We start from the raw sequence: 25,688 nt of genomic DNA, 5'->3' as shown, positions 1-25,688 counted from the left end.
ATCTAACATGTATATTAATGACTCACGATTAGTGTGTATCCCTATTGTTAAAATGATGAAAGATAAAATATGTTGTTTTAATTTTAGTCCTAATGATCAAAACACAGTAGAACAGAAGTTGCTTTCAATTCCAGATGATAAATCTTGTGGAGTTGATCATCTAGATGGCAAATTGCTAAAAACAGTAGCTAATCAGCTTGTTCAACCAATCTGTCATATATTTAATAGATGTTTGCTTAGTGGTGTGTATCCGAATCTATGGAAAGCATCTAAAATTATACCAAAGGGAAAAACAGATTTTTTAGGATCTAACTGTAGGCCAATTAGTATTCTTCCTATTTTGAGAAAGCTCTTGAAGAAAATTATTTTTAAACAAATTTTACAATATTTTAGAATGGATTATTTACTAATGCACAACATGGTTACAGACCAGGGGTCCGTTCTTCGTACGTTGCTAACTCAGTTAGCTGGATTTGATTGTTGACGATTTCGCTTGATCTGGGATCATTTGGTTCTTCGAAGCTCATTCCGGAGTTGCGGTTTATTTAATGTAAACAGGATTAGATTGCATCCTTTTAAGCAGAATTGATACTGATTACTAATTTACAGAATTGACAATAATTTAAAATAATTATAATTAAAAAATTAATTTGAAAATAATATAACAATATAATAATATAATATAACTATGCTGTGTAGTCTATAATACTATAGACACAGCCAGTTTTACTCATTGAAAGATTTATTAGTGATGAAATAATTACTTTATAATTGTATTGGAGTCTTACACACATGCTATAAAGTCTGAATCGTGCATTAATTTGAGTGATGACAGCTATTATGGGAGTGGCTTGATGGAGCGCAGGAGATGCAGACAACTTGATCTCTAAGAAACATTAATTAATGCTGTCACATAAGAAATTTGCTTCAAAGATAAAATTAAATGAATTGCTAATTACAACATTGACATAAAAATGTAAGCCTGTAGCCTACAAATACTAGAAATCATGAATATAAATAATTGGGAATCATGTAAAAAAAATTACAAATACATTAAAAACAGTGCACATTTCATTTATCAATTATAACATTGATGTAGTTTTGTTCGCTCAGCTGTTTCCTTATAAAGGTCCAGAAATTTGTCAACGTTTTCGTCAGGTGTCTTTTTTAAAGATATGATGTCATTACGTTGCTGTCTTGCCGCCGGCCAATCGCTGCATTGCTGATCGTGGTTTCGAGGATCAATACATCTGCCCTTTTCGGGGAACACGAGAACGCGCAGTAATCTTAGACAACTTAATCCAGATATTTTAATCTAATACGCAAATTCGTTTAAAGAACCAAATTAGCCAGAGATCAGTTATCAGGATTAGAAGATCTGGCATCTTTCAAATCATCTCAGATGTAATAAACGTGGTACGAAGAACAGGCCCCAGGAGTGTATTCCAGAAAGCATGGTTAACTTACTGTCAGATAAACCCTGAACTTTCGGTTGATTGACCCCAAATCTTGCTTACTTGAGGTATGTGGTTCCAAAAACGCGTCCGGGAGTAAGTTCATTCAACTCAGAGTATGTTCCTGGTTAAGACTCAAGACATTCTCAACAGAGCGACGAATCGACGAGTCACTATGGAAACGGACGCTAAGAATAAGCACGCCATACTGCTTCTTTCTTCTTCTTCTGTTCAAAGGTCATGTAGGCCTTATGCATAGTGCATATCGCCACCTAACTGATGGTTTTGCAATCATTTTTATTTTTTTTCCGTTTAATCTTTAATCCTTGAGAATAAGAATTGTATTGTTTGTTTGTTTGATGCTAATAATATATTAAGTCATATCAGATATGTATTTTTATTATAGAAATACATTATAGAAAATGCCGATCCATGTGTGAGATAATATAAAATGTAATAAATATATATATAGGCTAATATAATAAATTAAACATTACCTTGTCATAATAGTGTTTTATAATTTATACAGATAACTGTTATATATGCCAATAAAATATAATAACCATATTAGAGCAATATATAGGCTAACCTTATTTATTACTTATATTAGCGCTTTATCATTAAAATAGCATACAACTATATATATATATATATATATATATATATATATATATATATATATATACAGTGAGGAAAATAAGTATTTGAACACCCTGCTATTTTGCAAGTTCTCCCACTTAGAAATCACGGAGGGTCTGAAATTGTCATCGTAGGTGCATGTCCACTGTGAGAGACATAATCTAAAAGAAAAATCCAGAAATCACAATGTATGATTTTTAACTATTTATTTGTATGATACAGCTGCAAATAAGTATTTGAACACCTGAGAAAATCAATGTTAATATTTGGTACAGTAGCCTTTGTTTGCAATTACAGAGGTCAAACGTTTCCTGTAGTTTTTCACCAGGTTTGCACACACTGCAGGAGGGATTTTGGCCCACTCCTCCACACAGATCTTCTCTAGATCAGTCAGGTTTCTGGCCTGTCGCTGAGAAACACGGAGTTTGAGCTCCCTCCAAAGATTCTCTATTGGGTTTAGGTCTGGAGACTGGCTAGGCCACGCCAGAACCTTGATATGCTTCTTACAGAGCCACTCCTTGGTTATCCTGGCTGTGTGCTTGGTCATTGTCATGTTGGAAGACCCAGCCTCGACCCATCTTCAATGCTCTAACTGAGGGAAGGAGGTTGTTCCCCAAAATCTCGCAATACAGGTCATCCTCTCCTTAATACAGTGCAGTCGCCCTGTCCCATGTGCAGAAAAACACCCCCAAAGCATGATGCTACCACCCCCATGCTTCACAGTAGGGATGGTGTTCTTGGGATGGTACTCATCATTCTTCTTCCTCCAAACACGTTTAGTGGAATTATGACCAAAAAGTTCTATTTTGGTCTCATCTGACCACATGACTTTCTCCCATGACTCCTCTGGATCATCCAAATGGTCATTGGCAAACTTAAGTCGGGCCTGGACATGTGCTGGTTTAAGCAGGGGAACCTTCCGTGCCATGCATGATTTCAAACCATGACGTCTTAGTGTATTACCAACAGTAACCTTGGAAACGGTGGTCCCAGCTCTTTTCAGGTCATTGACCAGCTCCTCCCGTGTAGTTCTGGGCTGATTTCTCACCTTTCTTAGGATCATTGAGACCCCACAAGGTGAGATCTTGCATGGAGCCCCAGTCCGAGGGAGATTGACAGTCATGTTTAGCTTCTTCCATTTTCTAATGATTGCTCCAACAGTGGACCTTTTTCACCAAGCTGCTTGGCAATTTCCCGTAGCCCTTTCCAGCCTTGTGGAGGTGTACAATTTTGTCTCTAGTGTCTTTGGACAGCTCTTTGGTCTTGGCCATGTTAGTAGTTGGATTCTTACTGATTGTATGGGGTGGACAGGTGTCTTTATGCAGCTAACGACCTCAAACAGGTGCATCTAATTTAGGATAATAAATGGAGTGGAGGTGGACATTTTAAAGGCAGACTAACAGGTCTTTGAGGGTCAGAATTCTAGCTGATAGACAGGTGTTCAAATACTTATTTGCAGCTGTATCACACAAATAAATAGTTAAAAATCATACATTGTGATTTCTGGATTTTTTTTAGATTATGTCTCTCACAGTGGACATGCACCTCGATGACAATTTCAGACCCTCCATGATTTCTAAGTGGGAGAACTTGCAAAATAGCAGGGTGTTCAAATACTTATTTTCCTCACTGTATATAGTAGGCTATATACATAACTGTATTGTAATAATATATAATATTGCATATATCTGTCACGCCTACTGAAGGCTCATCAGTAGATCATACATGCTCTGATAGCGCTGAAGTGAACTAACCCTGGAACATAACCTGCTCCGGAGCAGGTTATCTTCAGAAAACAAGTTGCTATGGTTGCCACATACCCTGAAAGTAACCTCCGATTTTGGAACCGAAAGCTGAGGTTATCCGCTCACTTATTCTCAAACATACCCGGGTATGTCACATAACCTGCTTTTGGGAATGCATCCCACGACACTCCACAAGTACTGCTCTTATACACATGACAGACGAATGGTTAGCAAACCTAGATGATAAGAAATTGGTCGGTGCTGTCTTATTAGACTATACAGCAGCTTTTGATGTTATTGATCATGACATTCTTGTTGCTAAACTAAAATGTTATGGTTTTTCACTCACAGCTCTTGATTGGATTGAAAGTTATCTTTCTAATAGAAAACAGAGTGTTTTATAATGGATCTTTCTCGGAGGCTAAAAATATCTACTGTGGTGTACCACAGGGTAGTTGATTAGGTCCATTATTGTTTTCCATTTTTATAAATGATTTACCATATGTTGTTGATAAGGCAAATATAGTTATGCATGCTGATGATTCTACAATGTTTTCCACAGCACATACATTAACTGAGCTTCAGGAAAATTTGATGAGTTGTTAACAATTACTAAGTGGGTTCGAATGAATAAATTGATTTTAAATTTAGAAAAAAACAAATGTATTGTTTTTAGTAACAAAAATAGTATGACTAAAGCTGCTAATTTGAATTTATTTATTAATGGGGTGCCAATAGAACAAGTAACATATGTTAAGTTGCTGGGTGTGATGCTTGACAATACGTTGTCCTGGTCCAAACATATAGATAATATAGTCAGTACTATGGAAAAAGGTATAGCGGTGGCCAGGAAATGTTCTGCATTTATCCCATCTTCACTTTTAAAAGATGTGGTACAGTCATTAGTTTTATCGCATCTTGAGTACTGCCCTATGGTATGGTCAAGTGCTTCGGAGAAACACCTAAAAAAAACTTCAGATGGTTCAGAACAGAGTAGCCAGGTTAATGCTTCATTATCAGTTTCGGGCCAATGTAAGTAATATGCATAGAAAGTTATCGTGGCTGCCGGTGAAGGTTAAATTACATTAACGATTGCTGGTATATTTTTTTATCATACTCCTTGTTTTTTCTTTGAAAAGCTTGTTTATGTGGGACTTAGAAATGATTATAAAACACATCAAGTGAGTAGGGATAAAAAATTTTTTACCGTGTCCACGAACAAATTTGATGAAAAAGACTGTACTTTATCGAGGTTTTGTTGCTTGGAATATGGTTCCCATAAATATAAGAAAGAGTAACTGTACATATGTATTTCGAAGAAAATGTGAAGACATGCTTACAAAAATGTAGATGTATATTTTTAAGTGCTGCTTCTGCTGAGATGTATAGTTTGTGATGTGATGTCAATTTGTTTTTGTTCTTTTTTTTTTGTTTTTGTTTGTTTTTTTATCTGTTTGTACGATTGTCTGTTTTGGATTGAGTTGAGGACCCCAGGAAGACTAGCAACTACTCTGTGGAAGCTAATGGGGATCCAAATAAACAAAAAAATAATAATTTAACAACAATGGTATTTTCTCCTGTTTTATTGTTGGTTTCCTCTTTTCTGATCATTTGGAATGAGGTTAAAAGACAAAAAAAAAAAAAAAAACAATGCAAATAAGTTCAAACATCAATTCAATATCTATTATTTCCTGAAAGAAAGGAAAATTATGAAATTCAAGAGGGCCGCCGCCCTGATGACGTCATAATATGCAAATTAGATTAGTATATTTACACCCTACATAAACTTTCAGTCATGCCCAACATTTTTCTAATTTACAGTAGATCTCTATCTTTTAAACCCTTTCAAGCCACAAGCTTTTGAAATCTTGATGTTCCAAATAACCCTGGCGTCTAAAGGTTTAACAAGAATATGCATTGTAATCCGATAGATAAGACCCCATATAACAATATTTTCTAATTGTATAGAGCCATTTGGATTGATAAAAGCGCATGCTTTTGACGCTGCATGCAGCTGAAATCAACCGCACACTCAGCACAGCTAATAAAACATCAACCTTAGATTTAAACAAACCTGACATTGAGATCACGCCACTGAATATAGCAAACCCCGGTTGAAATGCATACACAGCATATGCTTATTTTATTTAACCTGTTTTCATGTCTATCGGCGTGACCTTAGAGCGATTACATGCTCTAAACTGGGTTTGCTCCAGCTGCATAAACACAGATGTGTAAATGCTGATGCTAATATGCTTAATATTTCACTCCTACATACGATGCAAACTGCTAACATGCCACTTATTTTAACCTTGTTTATGGTTGCTCATTTTTTAATTCTATAAGACAGACCACGCACAGCGATATGGATTAAAAGAGCATTCACTTATCTTAGACATTGATTTCAGACATTTCTGAAATGCGCTGCTACTGCAAACACTGCCAAGTATTTGAATGTTGAGCTGCGAGCTCAATGGCTACCGATACAGGAGAGAACCAATCAGCTGTGCCATGTGATGATGTCATTATGTCATATTGAGTTAGATCTATCAGACTGCGCCATCTAGAGTTTCATGCCAGAATTTTGTATATATTAGTCAAAATTAACACGTTAATTGTGCACTTTTTTTCTTGGCATCCTTTGGATAGCATTACATTAGACTATATGAACACACTATCAAGCACGATAAGACAAATTAATTCGGTACTGACCAAGCGGCACTCTCTCTTGAAACCAACACGGAAGTGACTTAAACTGCAATTCATCGACTGGTCCCTAGAGATTGGCTCCAAAAGACCAAGATGGCAACGGCCGGCTCCACCCACTTTGGGCTTGTAAAGGATGGGTTGGTTTGTGCGCTCAACGGATGAACAGTGTGGGAATGGAACAGGAGGGGAAGATTTTCAAGGTTGAAAGTGATACAAACTAACACCACTGTCTCTTGGGAAAGCACAGAGAGAGTCTATCCCATAGACTTTTGAATACTGGTGTTTATCCACTGGAGTGTAAATTTAATGTAGCAGATTAGATGTAACCATTTTAATGTAGCCATTCTTAAGGTGCAGAATTCTGATGTCATATATTGCGAAATTAAATAAAAGTGTAATTAAAACGAAGTGCACCCAATTGGGAGGGGGAGTGAGCCTGGCCAGTTCGCTTTCTCTCTCGCTTGGAGGGTTGTTCTTAAACCGCACCTAAATTTTAAAGTATAAAAAAAGGGGTTTCTTTCAATGACAGTGGAAGCTCAGCCGTGGGATAAGCGCGCATCGCCTGGCATTCTCGGACAAGTGTTGGTCTTCTACTGTGACTGAAACGGGCTCCCCAGTCTTTTGAAAGTGAAGATGATGGCACGGCTCTGAGGTTGTATATTGGTTATAACACTTTGCTTGGGATTTAGTTTTAGTGTATGCTCGAATTTGTGTATTATTCATTCATGATTATTATCTTTTATCCATTTACTCATGATCATTCTTATATTATGCACTGGTTTATGATTATTCTTCTTTGATGTGTTTATATTTGATTATCATTATTCTTTTATGCATTTACCTATGATCATTGTCAGTATTATTGATATCAGCTGTGTAACTGTAACGTGCAGGGACAGGATTCGTGACAGTAACAACAATAAACAGTTTTATTGCTTGATTAGTATGGTGTACGGACCTTTTATTGGTACCTCCTCTTGCCGATTAGCACCACACTTGTCTCACATCAGTTTTGAAAACAGAAACCATACTAAAACAGGGCTTCTAAAATGCTCTTCAGAAACCTATGGTTGACTCTTCAAGCTTTCTATAGATATATTATTTTTGGTTGACACATTTTTATTGACATCCATCAGATATCCAAGGAGACCAAGACGGCTAAAAGAGCGCTGTTTATTTTACAAAAGCACAATGTTTTGTTGATATTGTGTACACAAATAAAAGTAGACCCTTTACAGATCTGAATGATGTAATAATTTAAGTTCTTTTCTGCATTATTAGGAAAAAATTACAAAACACATCGGTGTATTTGTCGACCCCTGAGGGTTAACAATCATATGCAACTTATAAATCATTATATGCAAAATTAACGGTAGTGATTAAAAGTGATGTGGTTTGGAATTGGTAAAATGTGCTTGGAAAAAAATATGATTAGAATATTGACTTGCATAATAAATGGAAGCACTGTATATTAGAAACAGATTTAAATGAAACTACTTAAAATTATGCATACAGTTACAGTTAAGAAATAAAACATTTCCCAAAGAGTAAAATACTTGAAAAAAGCCTGCACACTCTCAAAAATCAAGCAAGATGAAAGCAGTGTAAGCAATATACTTTCATAATAAGCTTAGTGATATGTGATTTTCTGGTATTCAGAGATTGACCAATTCAAGAAGAGGTGGTGATTCTAACAAAAGACTGTTACAATGTGAAGCTAAGGGGATCTATTATATGGACTGTGTATATCCGAAGGGGTTAAATGAAGAACTTCAATTGTCATGTTTTTTTTATGAATTGTACTTTCTTGTCAACTCCAACAGACAACCATTGTTCCCCAATTTGATGTATATTGTCCATTGCTTTAAATGTACACGTTGTGGTCATTTCTTTTTTCTTTCTTTCTTTATATCTTGATATTGTGTAATTTAATGTGTTGTTAACTATTTGTGACCCGTTCTGGAGAAATGAGTCGGAAGTCGCAACGTTACATTTTAAGATACTAAATCTTATATTATAAGATAATGTGGAAAAACAATGAAAAAAATCGTTATTTTTTTTAGCTAATTTCAAAGAACAGACATTCAAAAATAATCTCCTAAAGTTTCGTAGTCCAGATAATTGAGTAAAGGTATTTAAATGACTATTAAAGTTGACTTAAAGTTTTACTAAATTCGCTGGAAATGAACATTGCTTTTCTCAACTCCTCTTGTCACTTCTGAGCATTTCCCTACATTCCGGGTATCCCCTGAAACGTCACTATCTCTGCTCTCCAAATATGGAGTTAAACGTTGTATAAAACCAATCAAAAAGCTTAGCAATGTACACAAACAGTGACATAAATGCTGATCATTTGTCATTGGGAAGCCCCGTTTCGACTGACCGGCACGTGATTGGTCCAGCCATCCTCCTGTCAGCGCTCTGTGTAAACAAGCTAGCAGATCTCCTCAGAAAGATAGTTCAATACTTTGTAGTGTAGTATACTTTGTGTAGTTCTGTTTATTAATTTGAGAAATGTCACTGTCAAAAGAGAGCAAAATCGCCAAAGCGTTAAACTCACTCACTCATTTACTCTCTCAACCACTCTCTCACACGCTTTCTCTCTGTGACTGCATGTACGCACGAGATGACAGTCAAGGATGCAGATACAGACAAAGACACAGACACAGACACACACACACACACACACATATACACACACACACACGCACACATACACACACACACACACACGTCTGGTTTGCTATCCTTGTGGGGACTCTCCATAGGCGTAATGCTTTTTACACCTAAACCTACCCCTTACAGGAAACTTTCTGCATTTTTAGATTTTCAAAAAACTTAATTCTGTGTGATTTATTAGCTTGTTTACCTGTGGGGACCTCAATTTAGGTCCCGTGACACGAGTCCTCATGAGTCTGTGTGTATTCAGGTTTAAGTACCCACCTGAATAGAAAACCAGGTACACACACACACACACACACACACACACACACACGTACGTTTGTTTTTATGAAAAGTGGGGACATCCCATAGGCGTAATGGTTTTTATACTGTACAAACTGTATGTGCTATTGCCCTAAACCAACCCTACACCTAACCCTACCCCTTACAGGAAACTTTGTGCTATTTCAGATTTTCAATACAGTCCATTCTGTGTGATTTATAAGCGTTTTGAAAAGTGGGGACATGGGGTAATGTCATGAAAAGTCACCTTCTCCTTGTATTATACAAGGATTTATTCATTATACAAATTAATGTCCTCATTTGTCACAAAAACGCGCACACACACACACACACACACACACACTGACACACCCTCTCTCTCAAGCAAAAATGTAGCACTTCTGTTCAATCTTTCTTATTTTAGTAAATCTTTGTAAAAGTGCCTTTTAAAATATTTATTCAAATAAATACTTTAAAATAATTTGAGCTTCAGCCTGGTTTAATAGCATTTATATACTGTATATACAAATGTCTTTGGTCAAATTAAGCTGTAAAATAAATAGTTTATCCCTTTAAATGCAATGGATTTTGAAAGATATCAACAAAAAACGGTTTTCAATTGGAAAAAGAGGGCAGGCGACCATAATTCAAATGGGTATATCTTTAAAACCATTCAAGGTATGACTTTGACTAGGATATCATTTTAAAGCTTATGGTCTCTCCTTTCCATTGATACCAATCTCACTGTGACCCATTTAGCATATTCATCAGTGTTTTTTGTTTTCTTCTTTTTTTTGTATCAGTGCTTGTTCTAGTTTAATCATGTGATCTCTTAAATCATCATGTGATTTCTTAAATCAAGATGGCTCCCAGTTCCAACACTGTTAGCTTGGCATTGAAAATGGTCAACATGTGACCGAAATGTTTGCCTTGTTTTTTTCAGTAAATTGCTTACACTGCTTTCATCCCGCTTGTGACTTTTGATTTTTGAGAGTGTGCGGGCTTTTTTTCAAGTATTTTACTCTTTGGGAAACTTTTTTGGTCAACGCACCTCGGTTGGATTTTTTTGAAGGTGCAATGAGTCTCTGGCTGTTAAAGAAATAAAACAGGACACAGAAAGTGTGACTCACTCTTCTCTAGGTTGAGGAAGAACTTGGGTTGTGGTGCCTGCACCTCAGCAGGCCTTCGCTTTGGTTGAGGAGAAGCATTGCTGCTGCCACCACCCCCAGGCTCTGCTGCTCGATCCCCTCCAGATGTATTGCGTGTTGAGCGACGCAAAGATTGGGTGGAATCGGAATCCAGGTAGGCACAGCGTCTGCGCTTAGGTGGGGTTGCCATGATGACAGGGACACTGGAGGATTCACTCAGAGCTGGTTGGCTGTCTGTGGACTGGGGAGTAGAGGGATTCTGGCCAGGACTGGGGGAACGTTCTCTGAAAGTCCTTTAATAAAAGTGAAAATTATGAACAATGTTGATTGGATTTCAAACTCCTTAAAAAAAAACGTAAAAAAAAAAAAAAAGATGCAACATCATCACCATTATATCTTTAGTACCTGCAGTACCGAGTACACCTTAATTTCCCACATACAGTTGTGCTCAAAATTATTCATACCCATGGTAAATATGATCAAAGGCAGCTGTGAAAATAAATCTCTATCATTAATCCTTTTGATCTTTTATTTTTTTTTAAATACAAAAATCTAACCTTTCATTGGAGAATAAGAATTTAAAATGGGAGAGAAATCTCATTATGAAATAAATGTTTTTCTCTAATACACATTGGCCACAATTAATCATACCCTTTTATTCAATACTTTTTGCAGCCTCCTTTTGCCAAGATAACAGCTCTGAATCTTCACCTATAATGCATGATAAGTTTGGAGAACATCTGACAAGAGATCAGAGACCATTCCTTCATCCAGAATCACTCCAGACCCTTCAGATTCACAGCTCCATGTTGGTGCTTCTTCTCTTCAGTTCACCCCACTCATTTTCTATAGGGTTCAGGTCAGAGGACTGGGACGGCCACGGCAGAAGCTTGGTTTTGTTCTCAGTGACCCATTTTTGTTTTGGTTTTGATGTTTGTTTGTGGATCATTGTCCTGTTGGAAGATCCAACCACGGCCCATTATACTATTTCTAGCATGGACAGTCAGTTTTAAATTTTTTATATGTTGGTATTTAATTAAATCCATGATGCCATGTATCTAACAATGTCCAGGACCTCCTGCAGAAAAATAGGCCCACAACATTAAAGATACAGCAGTATATTTCATTGTACACATGGGAAACTTTTTTATCCCTGTGTGCACCAAACCATCTTGAGTGTTTGCTGCTAAAAAGCTCTTTTTTTTTTTTTAGTTTCATCTGACCATAGAAGCCAGTGCTATTTGAAATTCCAGTCGTGTCTGACAACTGAATATGCTGGAGTTTGTTTTTGGATGTGGGAGGAGAACCAAACTCGGTCTACATGATCTCAAGACATCGGGGACGCTAAATTGCGAAGGGATTTTTGATATCTCGAACGGTTTGGCCGTGGCGAGGCAACAAAATTATGGCGAGAAATGAGAAACATGATGTGTCTAATAACTGTTGCACACTTTGTCTGATTTTGATGAAACTGATTTTGAAGGCTTTTTTACAGCTGGTATTACAATACAGTTCATTTGTTTGACAAAAGCTTTCCTTAATAAATCTTTATCTGACCAAGATCTTCTGTGCTCTAAGTCACTCACAAATCTTTTGACAGTTCAATAATTTCTATTTGCTTTTCGCGAAATATTGTTTGTTTTGATGCCTTTTGCAAGACATTGCATTGTTTCATACTTTTCATTTTCAGAAAGATCTTTGTTCCTCACCATATTTCATGAGAACTGTGACTTGCTTAATAATGTGGAACAACCTCTTTAAGTAGGGTTTCCATTTATTTAAGAACTGGCAAACTATTGAACAAACCTGTCTGAGATTGATACCAGTTAACTAAAAAGATGTGAAAAACAACACAAACAAAAATCTAACTCTTTATTGTACCAAAATCCTACTGATATATCACTTGCATAATAATTTGGAACACAGTGTACAGCCTGATTTTTCCAAAAATTGACATTCAAACAAAAATAGCTGGCTTCCTGTTGGTCGTAGCTAATGACTGTACATTAGAAAGTTGTCTGGCTTTATGAGAACAACGTATATACCGAGTTTGGTGACTGTAGGAAAAACTAAACCAAACTGAGTGAGTGTGTGTATTGAGTGTGGGGGTGAGGAGGTGGGTGAGAGAGAGAGAGAGAGAGAGAGAGACTTTTAAACATCTCTTTAATCACTAGAAAAAAACAATCAGTATGTATGTATGTATTTATTTATGTATTGCATTACAGCTTAAGAAATCTCTTAGGCCTTATTTTTTTCTGTCAGTTTTAGGGACAAAAAAATAAATAAAATCCTAGAACCAGTTCATTTGTAGGGCATTGACAATACAACTTTTTATAATTAGGTTAATGATTATGTTAATTACAACATAAAAAGATCCAAAGATACATACACGTACGTGGTCTTATACATTTTTTGTGCTGCAAATAGTAATTTGACACTAATTTGATATGGACCTATGACATCCCGTGACACGACAATCATCTGAATTCACATCATTTCATGGATGTAACAGTAAAACAGTTCAGCTCACAGATGAAGACTGTAATGCAGGCAAAAATATTTCACAAATGCTTATAGATCAAAATCGTTAAAAACATGCTTATGAATCACTAAAGGTTTTAGTAACACTTTATAATAGGGCCTCATTTGTTAACATTAGTAAATGCATTAACTAACATTGAAAAATATATTTTCACAGCATTTATTAATGTTTCCTGATGTTAGTTAATCAAAATGTTCATGTTAATTCGCAGTGCATTAACTAATGTTAACAGATTAAACTTTAAATTTTAATAATGTCTTTGGCCACTCAAACTCTCCTTCTCACTGTGCATTAGGACGATACAGAAACACATCATCTTCCAGACAGATTTGTAATATCTTTAGTTGATTGGAACCTCTTAATTATTGCCCTGATGGGGGAAATGGGGATTTTTAATGTTTTAGCTCTTTTCTTACAGCCACTTTCTAAATTTGTGAAGTTCAACAATCTTTTGCTGCGCATCAGAAATATATTCTTTTGTTTTACACCTTTTGATCAACGATTAAGGGAATTTGGCCTTTGTGTTCCTCATATTTATAATCCTGTGAAACAGGAAGCTTCATGTTCCTAGTCACCCTGATGTGATAAAAAATACAAATATGAATGGGAATATACTTCATATTAGATATTTTAATCATAAGAATTTCTAGAGGAACCAATAATTGTGGCCATTGTGTACTAGAGAAAAAATATTTATTTCCTCATGTGATTTTCCCCCACTTTCACTTTTTTTACTTCAATAAAAGGTTAGACTTTTTACAATGTTTAAATGTAAGATCAAATGGATAAACAACGCAGACTTATTTTCACAGCCTTCTTTGATCATATTTACCAAGGGTATGAATAATTTTGAGCACAACTGTACATGGCGGTAAATGTCCTGACTGACAGGGACTGTGTGTGTGTGTGTACCTGGCATTCCCTTGTATCACACCACTGTATGTATATGTATATATATATATATATATATATATATATATATATACACACACACACACACACACACACATACATACATATTAAGGGTGGAACGATACATGTATTCGTACTGAACTGTCACGGTATGGACATCTCGGTTCGGTGCATGAGGCCTTACAACGAATACAGGCAGTTCACCCCCAATCCAGAAGGGGGCGCCCGCAACAATGCAACGCTGTTTGATAACCGCCAGCAGAAGAACAGCGAATGCCATGAGTTGCGCACTTGAAACAAAGCCCCCTAGACATTGACTATGTGCTGATTCTGAATGCGTCTCTCACATAGACTGACAAAGGAGTATACTTTAAAGGCTTGCACACTCAACTGTTTGCGAAATGGAGCTTTGTGCTTGTGTATCCTACCTCTCTCATTCGGCACAAATCCAAATATTCCATAATATTTCCATATTTGCGATGTAACTTATCTGAATGCTAAACTATTATTTATTATGTAAATGATAGGCTTATTTGTACTTCAGTCGCATTCCAACGGTGACACAGAGGCGGGCGAAAACAAAACGTGCTTTTGTAAAATAAGGAAAACAAATAGAATGTTGCTTTCTGCCATTTGAATTTCCTTTCTATGTACTGCAGATTTTAAATATATGTAATAATATTTAGTGTTTCCACATCTAGGTGGAACATTTTTTTAATTTGTACTACTGTCTGTTCAAAATAAAGAAACCGAGCACATTAGATTATTATTTTTATTTTCCTGTTGTACTGAAATGGTATCGAACCGTGACCGAATATATTCGTGAAGGAGGGCAGTGTTCCAGAAGGAGGGAGGGGTCCAAGGAAGGGGCGGAGTCCGGTGGGCGCACGCGCTCCCACGGTCCGGGGTACGAGGGGCGGCGGCTTCTCCTGAGCGGCGGCTCTTCCTCTACCTCTTACGGGCATTGGCGGGATGGACGACCCGGCATCCTGGCCCGACGGCCGTAACTACGGGTGCAGCTTTCACCTGACTCTGGATCCCGCAGCTCTCGCATCTTTGGCGGCGCGACGTCCCTCAACACGCCCTTCCTGGACCCACGAGGACACCAGCGTGCATGCACGGGGTAAGAGACCGGTCTCTCGAGGAGAGGCGCGCTCGGCATTTAACGGCGGCGGTGATGAGGCTTCATTCAGTCCAGCTGTGCCTCATCACATGCCGCCAGCCCGCGTTGATCCCACGCCCCTCCTCTCATCCACCCACTCCCGTCGGGAGCCTGGTGAAGGGCGGCGAATAAGGGACGGGGTGGTGATGATAATAAGGGGAGGGCCACCGACTCGTCACATCATATATATATATATATATATATATATATATATATATATATATACACACATACACATGTATATATATATATATATATATATATATATATTTATTTTTTATTAGGGCTGTCAGTCGATTAACATTTTTAATCTAATTAATTACAGGGTGCTGCGATTAATTAATCTAATTAATCGCAAACTAAATATGGCTGTGAAACTCCCAAAATATAATTAAAAGCTATTATTGTTTTAAATGTTTAGGCTACTATGGCCTAACATAAAGTATGGAACATAAAATAAGATAATTTGAGAAACATCTCAGTATTTTTTGTCCATGCAATAAATGTTACTAGTGACCAAAACAGCTTAGTTACCAACGGTATTCAAAATACCTTCTTTTATGTTGTGCAAAAGAAAGTAAGCCATTTAGGTTTGAAACAACATGAGGGTGAGTGACAATTTATTTATTTATTTATTTTTGGTGAACTATCCCTGTAATGTTTATTTATTTATTTGTTTTAATTTAATAAATGAAATGATACTCTAAAGAATAAACTAAAACTACCGGCAGGTGGCGGAAAATGTCTATATGAGTCGATTTGTTCAAACGGATTCATTCAGGAATTAAGTAAACGGCCCTCTTTAATGAATGGGCTTTTTAACATTGGTTCACACGATTCGTTCAAAATGTGGATTCATTCAGAAACTAAACTGTGTTGCTTAGAGATGCACAACAGTTCTGCTGTGGCTTCTTAGGTAATATTTTCGTTGGCAAAATTGAACAAAAATACACAATATTGTGTTTAAATTTTGCACAATATTAACTTCTTATTTACTGAACTGTTGTATAAAATCACATTTGCACTCGTGTTCTTCGTGACAAAAACAGCACTCCTGTGATATTGCTCTCCTTGCTGGTGTGATATGATTATCATATGATATAAATAAGAGACAAAAACTCATACAGGTGCATGTTTTTACCCCAATATCTTGAATTTTAGGGCATAACTGCATTTATAGAGTTGTTGCCCTGCATCACATTTGTCAACAGTCAACTGTATGAAATATAAGATGATGTACAGGTCTGGGGGCGGGGCCAGTGTGTTAACTGCGTTCAAATATTTTAATTGCTTTATTTTTTCATAACTAATTAAGCTAAAGCGTTAAACTGACAGCCCTAATATATATATATATATATATATTAGGGGTGGCATGGTACATGTATTCGTACCGAACCGTCACGGTACAGGCATCTCGGTTCGGTGCATGAGGCCTTACGACGAATACAGGCAATTCACCCCCAATTCAGAAGGGGGCGCCAGCAGTAATGCAGCGCTGTTTGATAACCGCCAGCAGAAGAACAGCGAATGTCATGAGTTGTGCACTTGAAAACTAAGCCCACTAGACAGTGACCATGTGCTGATTCTGAACGTGTCTCTCAAATAGACTGACAAAGGAGTATGCTTTAAAGGCTCGTGCACTCAACTGTTTGCAAAATGGAGCTTTGTGCCCGTGTATCCTACCTCTCTCATTCGGCACAAATCCAAATATTCCATAATATTTCCATATTTGTGATGTAACGTATCTGAATGCTAAACTATTATTTATTATGTAAATGATACTTTGTACTTCAGTCGTGTTCCAACGGTGACACAGAGGCCAACGCACGCGCGATCACTTCAACTGTTTCCTTATACCAGCAGAATCAACTTTAAACATTTATTGTCTTATTAATAATCACTGTATAAATGTCTGCTTTTATTTGTGTACACTCACAATGAAAACAAAACAGATTTTATATATAACGTAATAATATTTAGTATTTTCACATCTATATTACATTTTTTTTAATTTGCACTACTGTCCGTTCAAAATAAATGAAAAGAAACTGAGCATAGTAGATTTTTTTTCCCCCCTGTTGTACCAAAATCGTATCGAACCGTGACCCCCGAACCGAGGTACGTACCGAACCGTAACATCTGTGTACCGTGCCACCCCTAATATATACACACACACACATATATATATATACATACATATATATTAGTGCTGTCAAAATTAGCGCAGTAACACAGGCGATAATTTTTTTCAGTTTAACGTGTTAAAATTATTTAACGCTGTTAACGCAGGGGCGGAGCCTAGGGTTGGCCACCCCACTCGTAACTGCTGTTTCTGTCTTTTTTTTACTTGACAAGAAAGTGCATTTCGCAGAACGTCTTTCACGAGCACATCAATCCGGAGATGGCAGGCGCGAGTCAAACAATCGCGGAAACCGGCACATGCTGTAGCCTGTATCAATTCATATCAAAGCGTGAAATAAACTACGTGCATGCAATGTCGTGGTCAGTTAAGGCATGAAGTTACCAAAAAGGCGATTAAAGCTGCCTTAAAACTGTGCGTGCATGTAATATGTTATGTATAAGTTAGATTAAGAACATGTCTCTGAAATGGTTTTCAAAACTGTCCTGGAAAATCCCAGCACTGTCTCCCTCATATAACACACCCGATTCAACTCGTCAGTTCATTAGTAGAGAGTGAAATGGGTCTGAGCTGAAATGGGTCAGAAAAGGTGATGAGAGTTGAGAGAAAATACGATGCATGTCAGATCCGCGACACGTTCAGCTGTGACAGCTCTTAAAGAAATAGCAGCCAAAACAACCTAATAACCAGCTGCTGTGATGTCTGTTCATCAAGAATAAAAGAAAAAAAGAGGAAATCAATGACTTTTATATAGCTGTAAGTATTTATCTGTATTTAGTTTAGCTTTTAGTGTTTGATAACTTTATTCAATTTCTGTATATTTCTGCTGAGGGGCAAAGGTAGCCTAGTTAGGGGCCAAGCACCGAAGGTGCGTAGGCACCTCTTGAAACCGTTGGCGTTATTAGGGGCCAAGCACCGAAGGTGCGGAGGCACCTATTGAAACCGTTGACGTTATTAGGGGCCAAGCATCGAAGGTGCGGAGGCACCTATTGTGTTTGTTAGCGTTATTATTAGGGGCCAAGCACCGAAGGTGCGTAGGCACCTATTGTGTTTGTTAGGGTTATTAGGGGCCAAGCACCGAAGGTGCGGAGGCACCTATTGAAACCGTTGGCGTTATTATTAGGGGCCAAGCACCGAAGGTTGAAACCGTTGGCGTTATTATTCTTCTTCTTCCGCCGCAAAGTCAATGGCAGCCCATAGAACCGATTGCGGGAAAGTTGTATAATTTGGCACACTGATACAGGACAGTCTCAATAGTAACCGCAGCAAATTTGGAGTCTCTAACTCAAACTCTCTAGCGCCACCACTTGTCCAAAGTTTCACTTTTGAAATGCTAATAACTTTTGAACCGTAAGCCACAAAATGAAAATTCCCTTTTCCTCGTATTATTTGGCTCATGCCGAGTCGAATGAAGTCCAAAATTCAAAAATCGTAAGGTTTAGTTTTTTCGCTATATTCAATTGTTCGTAAAACCTACTTTGTCGAACTCGTCCTAGACGATTAGTCCGATTCTCACCAAATTTGGCTCAGATCATCTACAGACCATGGAGGCAAAAAGATATGGAATTCAAGTTGATTCGTCCAAAGCGTTTTCGAAAAACATGCTAACGAAATTTGCCGAAAACCACGAAAAATGGATCTAAGGCTATATCTCCGCAACGGTTTGGCATATTGAGACGAAACTTGGTGGGTGTTATAAGAAGCATGACCTGAGGCTACCTGCAGTGTTTTGGCACTGTGCCCCCTAGTGGTCAGGAGATATGAAAAATGCATATTTTTGCTTATAACTTGTGAATGGTTAGGCTAAAAATCACAAAACTGGTCTCTTTAGATTCGGTGCATCATGCCGAGTCCAACCATATAACATTTTGGCCGTCGGTCATGTTGAATTTTGTCGTAAAATGCTATATTTTACGAACGCATTAACTTATCGTTACGAAACTCAGTGTGGTTCTTCGGCCCCATGCCCTGATGGTACTCAAAAGGTTTGGGGACAGCGCCACCTTTTGGTCAAAAGTTATAATGAAATTTCTAAAAATGCTAATAACTTTTGCTTACATTAGCCTATTGTAATCAAACTGATGTTGATAGATTCCTTGGGTCATGCCGAGATCATTGATACCAATTTTGAAATAATTGGCTAAACTTCCTGTCCGCCATTTTGATTCATGTTGAAAACCTACTTTTTCGAACTCCTCCTAGACCGTAAGTCCGATTTTCATGAAATTTGACTCGGATCATCTTCAGACCATGCTGGCAAAAAGTTATGGATTTTGTGTCGATATATTTCACGGTTTTCGTTTGGCGCATCAACGAATTGGCTGGAAAGATGCTACACTGCATCTGAGGCTGTATCTCAGCGAAACTTTGACATATTCGCACCAAATTTTGTACGTGACATTGTGACCTCACACAGAACACACCACATCGATTTGATAACAGCGCCACCTATTAGTCAAACGTGATAAGCCAATAAATCATATTTCTCTAGGTTTATATATGATTTTTCAGCCGTTTTGACTAAAAACATCCTAAAATGGCTTCAATTACTCATTTCTGCATACAACAGCAACGAATTTGTGGCATGACGCCATTATGACACTTGAGGCTGTATCTCTGAAATGCTTTGGAATATTGACACCAAACTTTGTTAGTGCCATTGTAAACTCACACAGAATACATTACTTAGATTTGATAACAGCGCCACCTATTAGTCAAACGTGATAAGCCAATAAATCATATTGCTCTAGGTTTATATATGATTTTTCAGCCGTTTTGACTAAAAACATCCTAAAATGGATTCAATCACTAATTTCTGCAGTTGGTCTGTTGCTTGCTTCTGTAGTGCTTGGCCCCGTGATTGCTGCTTGCAGCTATATTTAAATATAACATTTATTATAATGGGTTTATGTGAAGATTGTTTTAAGTTCACTTAAATTAGAAGTTATTTATAAAGTCTAATAAATGTTCAAATTGATAGCTCTTAATTATAATGTAATGTTTAATGGATGACCAAAGGTTAAATATTAGGAATCTTTTATATATATATATATATATATATATATATATATATATATATATATATATATATATATATAGGAAATGTTTGTACATTAATTTGAAGATTGAATGTGAAATTATTGCAATATAAAAGTATATTAAAAAAACTTTAATGTTAGGTGGGATTAATCGCAGAAATTGTTTTTGAGATTAATTAGTTTTTTTGTTTTGTTTTTTTTAATCGATTGAGAGCACTAATATATATATATATATATATATATATATAGAGCAGTGTGCAATATTTGAATTAAGCGTGCAACTTGAATTAAGAAAATAAACAAGGTAACTGTGTAGGGCAACAAGCTACTGCCAATCCAACAGGGGCAGGTTTATGCAGGAAGCACAGCTTTTCCAAATGTAAACATCTAAAATGAATAATAATAATGAAATTTTATTTTTAATTTTTTTCCACAAATTCTGTGTTGTGTATTTTCTGGTAATCAAATGAACACGGGGAACATCCCAGGTGAAAAAGATGTAGTATTAAATGTATTAAAAATATACTTGAAATTCAAGTAGTATGTTTATAATACATTTGTATTCCCAACATGCTTATTTGAAGTGCATTAAAAATATATTGAAGTATACTAGAAGTACTTTTGTATTAAATATATGCTTAGTTATACTTCTAAGAAATATGCTAAACACAAGAATAGTTTTAATGTATTTATATAAAATTATAAAAGTATACTAGAAATACGTTGGTAATAAATATATGCTTAATTACACTTTTAAGGAATATGTTAAACACAAGCACACTATTACTATATTTCTAAAAAGTATAGTAGAAATACTATGTTAATAAATATATTCTTAGTTACAATTTTAAGGAATATACTAAACAAGCATACTTTTAGTGACGTTTTAGTGTATTTACAGAAAACATAGGCTACTTATGTTATCCTTACTTAAAGTATATTTTATGTGTACTTTGTGTAAGAACATAACAAAATGATTAAACTTTTAGTAGGTTTTTACACATGGTTATATGTTAAATATGTATGTATTTATCATTTTAATATTTGGAAAAGTACGATATTTTGAAAAACATTTTTAACATTTACAATGTACAAACCTTTGTCAAATATTATTAACCATTGCAATATTTAAAATATGTTGTTTAATATGGGTTATGCGCTACTTTGGTTGATTAGGCTGTTGTTAATTACATAATAGACCTACATTAATTGTAATAAGCTAGGTGTTTATAAATTTGTTCAAGCTTGATGCCTTTATTTTCTAATATACATTTCTGAAATTCCCACAAGGATTTCAACATCATATCTGAAAAAATAAATAAATAAAATTTATTTGTGTTTAAATTCAAACAACACAGACTAAACCTGATTGGTTCCAGAGCCATTGAACGGCTCTGATTGGTTCGTATGATAATGAGCTCGCAGCAGAGAGCTTCGTAAATCAAATATGATGTGCGTGCAAATGTCCCTTGAATGTGAATATAAGTCTAAATTTAAACAGTATTATATAGAGCGATCGTGTCTCTTTAGGGCGCTTGGAGGAAACCACGCAATTCATATGGATTACTTTGGCAATGTTTTTTTGCGATTAACTTTTTGAAATGTGAACATCTCTGATGAATCTTTTCATCGGAGGAACATAAATCTCTCAGATTTCATTAAAATATCTCTGCTTTTCTTTCGAAGATGAGCAAAAGTCTTAGATGGTTTGGAGCATCTTAAGGGTGTGATGACGACATAATTCAAATTGTTTTGGGGGAACTTCTGCAAGCGTTTATGGCGTCTGGCTTTTGGAACCTCACTGTGACTTCAGGTAAGATTTGTATTTAATTAACATTATTTGTCTGTACCAGTCATGTTTTTGACACATGCATTGGCAGAAAAAAATTAAATAAAATAAAATTAGTCATTATAACATGTACAACATTAACAGTTTTTATTTACAATGAAGTGTATTTATTTCAGATTTTCTGAACAATTTGGCTTCATTGTTATGAAGTTAATGATCTTTGAAAAACTATGATTATGAACATAGTTACTTTGTCTTGAGCTGATCAGCAAAGTAAACTGTGGTAGTGTTGGTTGGATTTGTGTTTATATTTGTTCAAGCTTGTCAACCTTATCAACATTATACTTCTAATATATATTTCTCATTACAGATAAGAACAAAGATTAAATTGTAAGACGGGCTGCTTGTAAGAGCATACAGTACATCTGAAACTGCTGAGGCTGAGAAGGTTTTTGACTATATTTCCAACCAGGTATATTGTTCTGTCATTCCCAAATAGAAAACAAATCATCATTTGCCTTTTTTTTTGTGCACGTGAGAAATATTAACATTTGTTGTTTTTCAGATCAGCTGCTATAGAAGACAAACTGAAATCTGATTGCAGAGACAAGCAAAGGAATAGTAAGTATATTTTAATATCGTATCACCTCTGTTATAGAGATTTTTGAATCAGGCCTAATGGAGGGTGATTCGGTCAATCTTGGAAAAAAAACGTTAGCAATGTGTCCATTCCAGGTGGCTAATTTGTGCTTCCTTTCAGTCATTCATGTAAAAATCCATTATCTTATTTTGTTTCTGTTTTGTTTTTTTCTAAACCTGCAAGGCACTTGTGCAAAATATTGTTTGCCAGGACAACTAGGCTGTGCCCAGGTCTCCAGAACCTGCGACGAAGCTCAGCTCCATCGGCCCTCCATCTGCGCCTTCGGATCCCCCAGCTCTGTCTCCATCAGTCGGCCCCCAAATGTCGGCAGCCACACCATCTACATCTTGGCTCCTCCCTCCCTCGACTCCGCCGTATGTTGTCAGCACTGGGATGCTCTGGGTCTGTGCCATGTGCCAAACACCATCTAAGCCGCCAAGGCATCATCATCATCATCCCATCACCATCCCTTCGCCACATCCTGTCATCATCCCGCACCTTTGCCTCTCACCATCCCTACACCATCTCCTCGTCCACCTCCAAAACCCCCCTCCATCCCTCCCTATTCTGTTGCTTGAACTTTATCATCTTCAGTCTTTGCACACACATCTTCACTTCTGCACTTTGTTTTTCTGTAAATTTTTGTTTTGTTTTTCTTCGGAAAATTGCATTGTAATTTATTTATTCATTGATGTAAAATTCTTTTCTTTTCAGTAATACAGGTATAACTGAAATCTTCTACAAATGGATAAGATAGCTTTTCCATAGCATTTGTCTTTTTTTTCATTTATTATAATGTTTTTTGTATAATGTTTTAAAATGTACTTGTGTATGTTTGTAGTAATACAAATATACTATAAACATACTTGTATTTCAAGTACATTTTTAATACATTTAATAGTATGTTTTTTGTTTTTCACCAAAGTATATATGCTGCTGTACTTTTTTAATGTACTTTATGAATATTTGTAATGTACACAATATAATACATTAGTTTTCTAGATATCAAAGTGTACTTGTGTGTATATACTGAAAAATATAATACCAATAAATATAATATACTAGTAGTGTAATGCTAATGCATTTCTAATGAGCTGAAATACAATTGAAATACAGAAATATTTCCAGTATTGCGACATAACCACAAATCCCCATGCATATACAGTGAGGAAAATAAGTATTTGAACACCCTGCTATTTTGCAAGTTCTCCCACTTAGAAATCATGGAGGGGTCTGAAATTGTCATCGTAGGTGCATGTCCACTGTGAGAGACATAATCTAAAAAAAAAAATCCAGAAATCACAATGTATGATTTTTTAACTATTTATTTGTATGATACAGCTGCAAATAAGTATTTGAACACCTGTCTATCAGCTAGAATTCTGACCCTCAAAGACCTGTTAGTCTGCCTTTAAAATGTCCACCTCCACTCCATTTATTATCCTAAATTAGATGCACCTGTTTGAGGTCGTTAGCTGCATAAAGACACCTGTCCACCCCATAGGCAAGGCAAGGCAAGGCACGGCACGGCACGTTTATTTATATAGCACATTTCATACACAATGGTAATTCAAAGTGCTTTACATAAAAGGAAGTGAAATAGTCATTAAAACTAATAAGAAATTAAAAATAATAAAAATCACAACAATAAAAACAAAGTGATTTAAAAATTTATTTTAAAAGAATTTAAAACATTTAAGAATAGAAAGTGATTATACATAGTGCAATCAGTTCGGACGTAGCACAGTGCTCATTCAACAAATGCACAGCTAAACAGATGAGTTTTGAGTCTGGATTTAAAAGTGGCTAATGTTTTAGCACATCTGATCTCTTCTGGAAGCTGGTTCCAACTGCGGGCGGCATAATAGCTAAAAGCAGACTCCCCTTGTTTTGTGTGAACCCTTGGTATTTCTAGCTGACTCGATCCTAATGATCTGAGTGGTCTGTTAGGTTTATATTCAGTGAGCATATCTCCAATGTATTTAGGTCCTAGGCCATTTAGAGATTTATAAACGAGTAAAAGTACTTTAAAATCAATCCTAAATTTAATCGGAAGCCAGTGTAAGGACCTGAGGACTGGTGTAATATGCTCAAATTTTCTGGTTCTAGTCAGAATCCTGGCAGCAGCGTTCTGGATGAGCTGCAGCTGTCTAATGGTCTTTTTTGGAAGGCCGGTGAGGAGACCATTACAATAATCCACCCTGCTGGTGATAAAGGCATGAACCAGTTTCTCCAAGTCTTGACTGGAAACAAAACATCTAATTCTTGCAATGTTTTTGAGATGATAGTATGCTGATTTAGTTACTGCTTTGACATGACTACTAAAACTAAGGTCTGTCTCCAGAAACACCCCAAGATTTTTGACTTGGTTTTTAGTTGATTAGAGTAAAGGTATGCATTCACCTTGAGAACTTCATCTTTGTTTCCAAATGCAATGACTTCAGTTTTCTCCTTATTTAACTGAAGAAAGTTCTGGGACATCCAACAGTTTATTTCATCAATGCATTGGCAGAGGGTGTCAATGGGGCTGTAGTCATTTGGAGATAAGGCTAGGTAAATCTGCGTATCATCAGCATAGCTGTGATAGGCAATTTGGTTCTTTCTCATTATTTGACTTAGTGGGAGCATATACAGGTTAAACAAGAGCGGTGCAAGAATTGAGCCTTGTGGGACTCCGCATGTCATGGACGTCCACTTAGACTTATGCTCTCCTATACTCACCTCTCCCTTCTAAGTATGACCTGAACCATTTGAGTACCATCCCAGAAAGCCCAACCCAGTTTTCCAGTCTCTCTAGAAGTATGTTATGATCAACAGTGTCAAACGC

General features: G+C 36.4%; 1 protein-coding gene across 16 annotated transcripts in view; it reads right to left on the bottom strand.

Annotated features, from left to right (window-relative positions):
• Window positions 1-25,688, bottom strand: part of LOC131540449 (male-specific lethal 3 homolog) — a 223,412-nt gene that overhangs the window by 104,828 nt on the left and 92,896 nt on the right. For all 16 annotated transcript variants that reach the window (XR_009271275.1, XR_009271278.1, XR_009271276.1 and 13 more), the window contains one exon: window positions 10,621-10,931. Coding sequence is in view for 11 of the 16 variants with exons in the window: in XM_058775266.1 (XP_058631249.1) it covers window positions 10,621-10,931 (311 nt within the window). In the remaining 5 variants the exon portion in view is untranslated. The remainder of the gene's footprint in view (window positions 1-10,620; window positions 10,932-25,688) is intronic.

Source organism: Onychostoma macrolepis, chromosome 01 (assembly GCF_012432095.1).
Source record: "Onychostoma macrolepis isolate SWU-2019 chromosome 01, ASM1243209v1, whole genome shotgun sequence".
NCBI lineage: Eukaryota > Metazoa > Chordata > Actinopteri > Cypriniformes > Cyprinidae > Onychostoma > Onychostoma macrolepis.
This window is presented reverse-complemented; position numbering and strand designations above follow the sequence as displayed.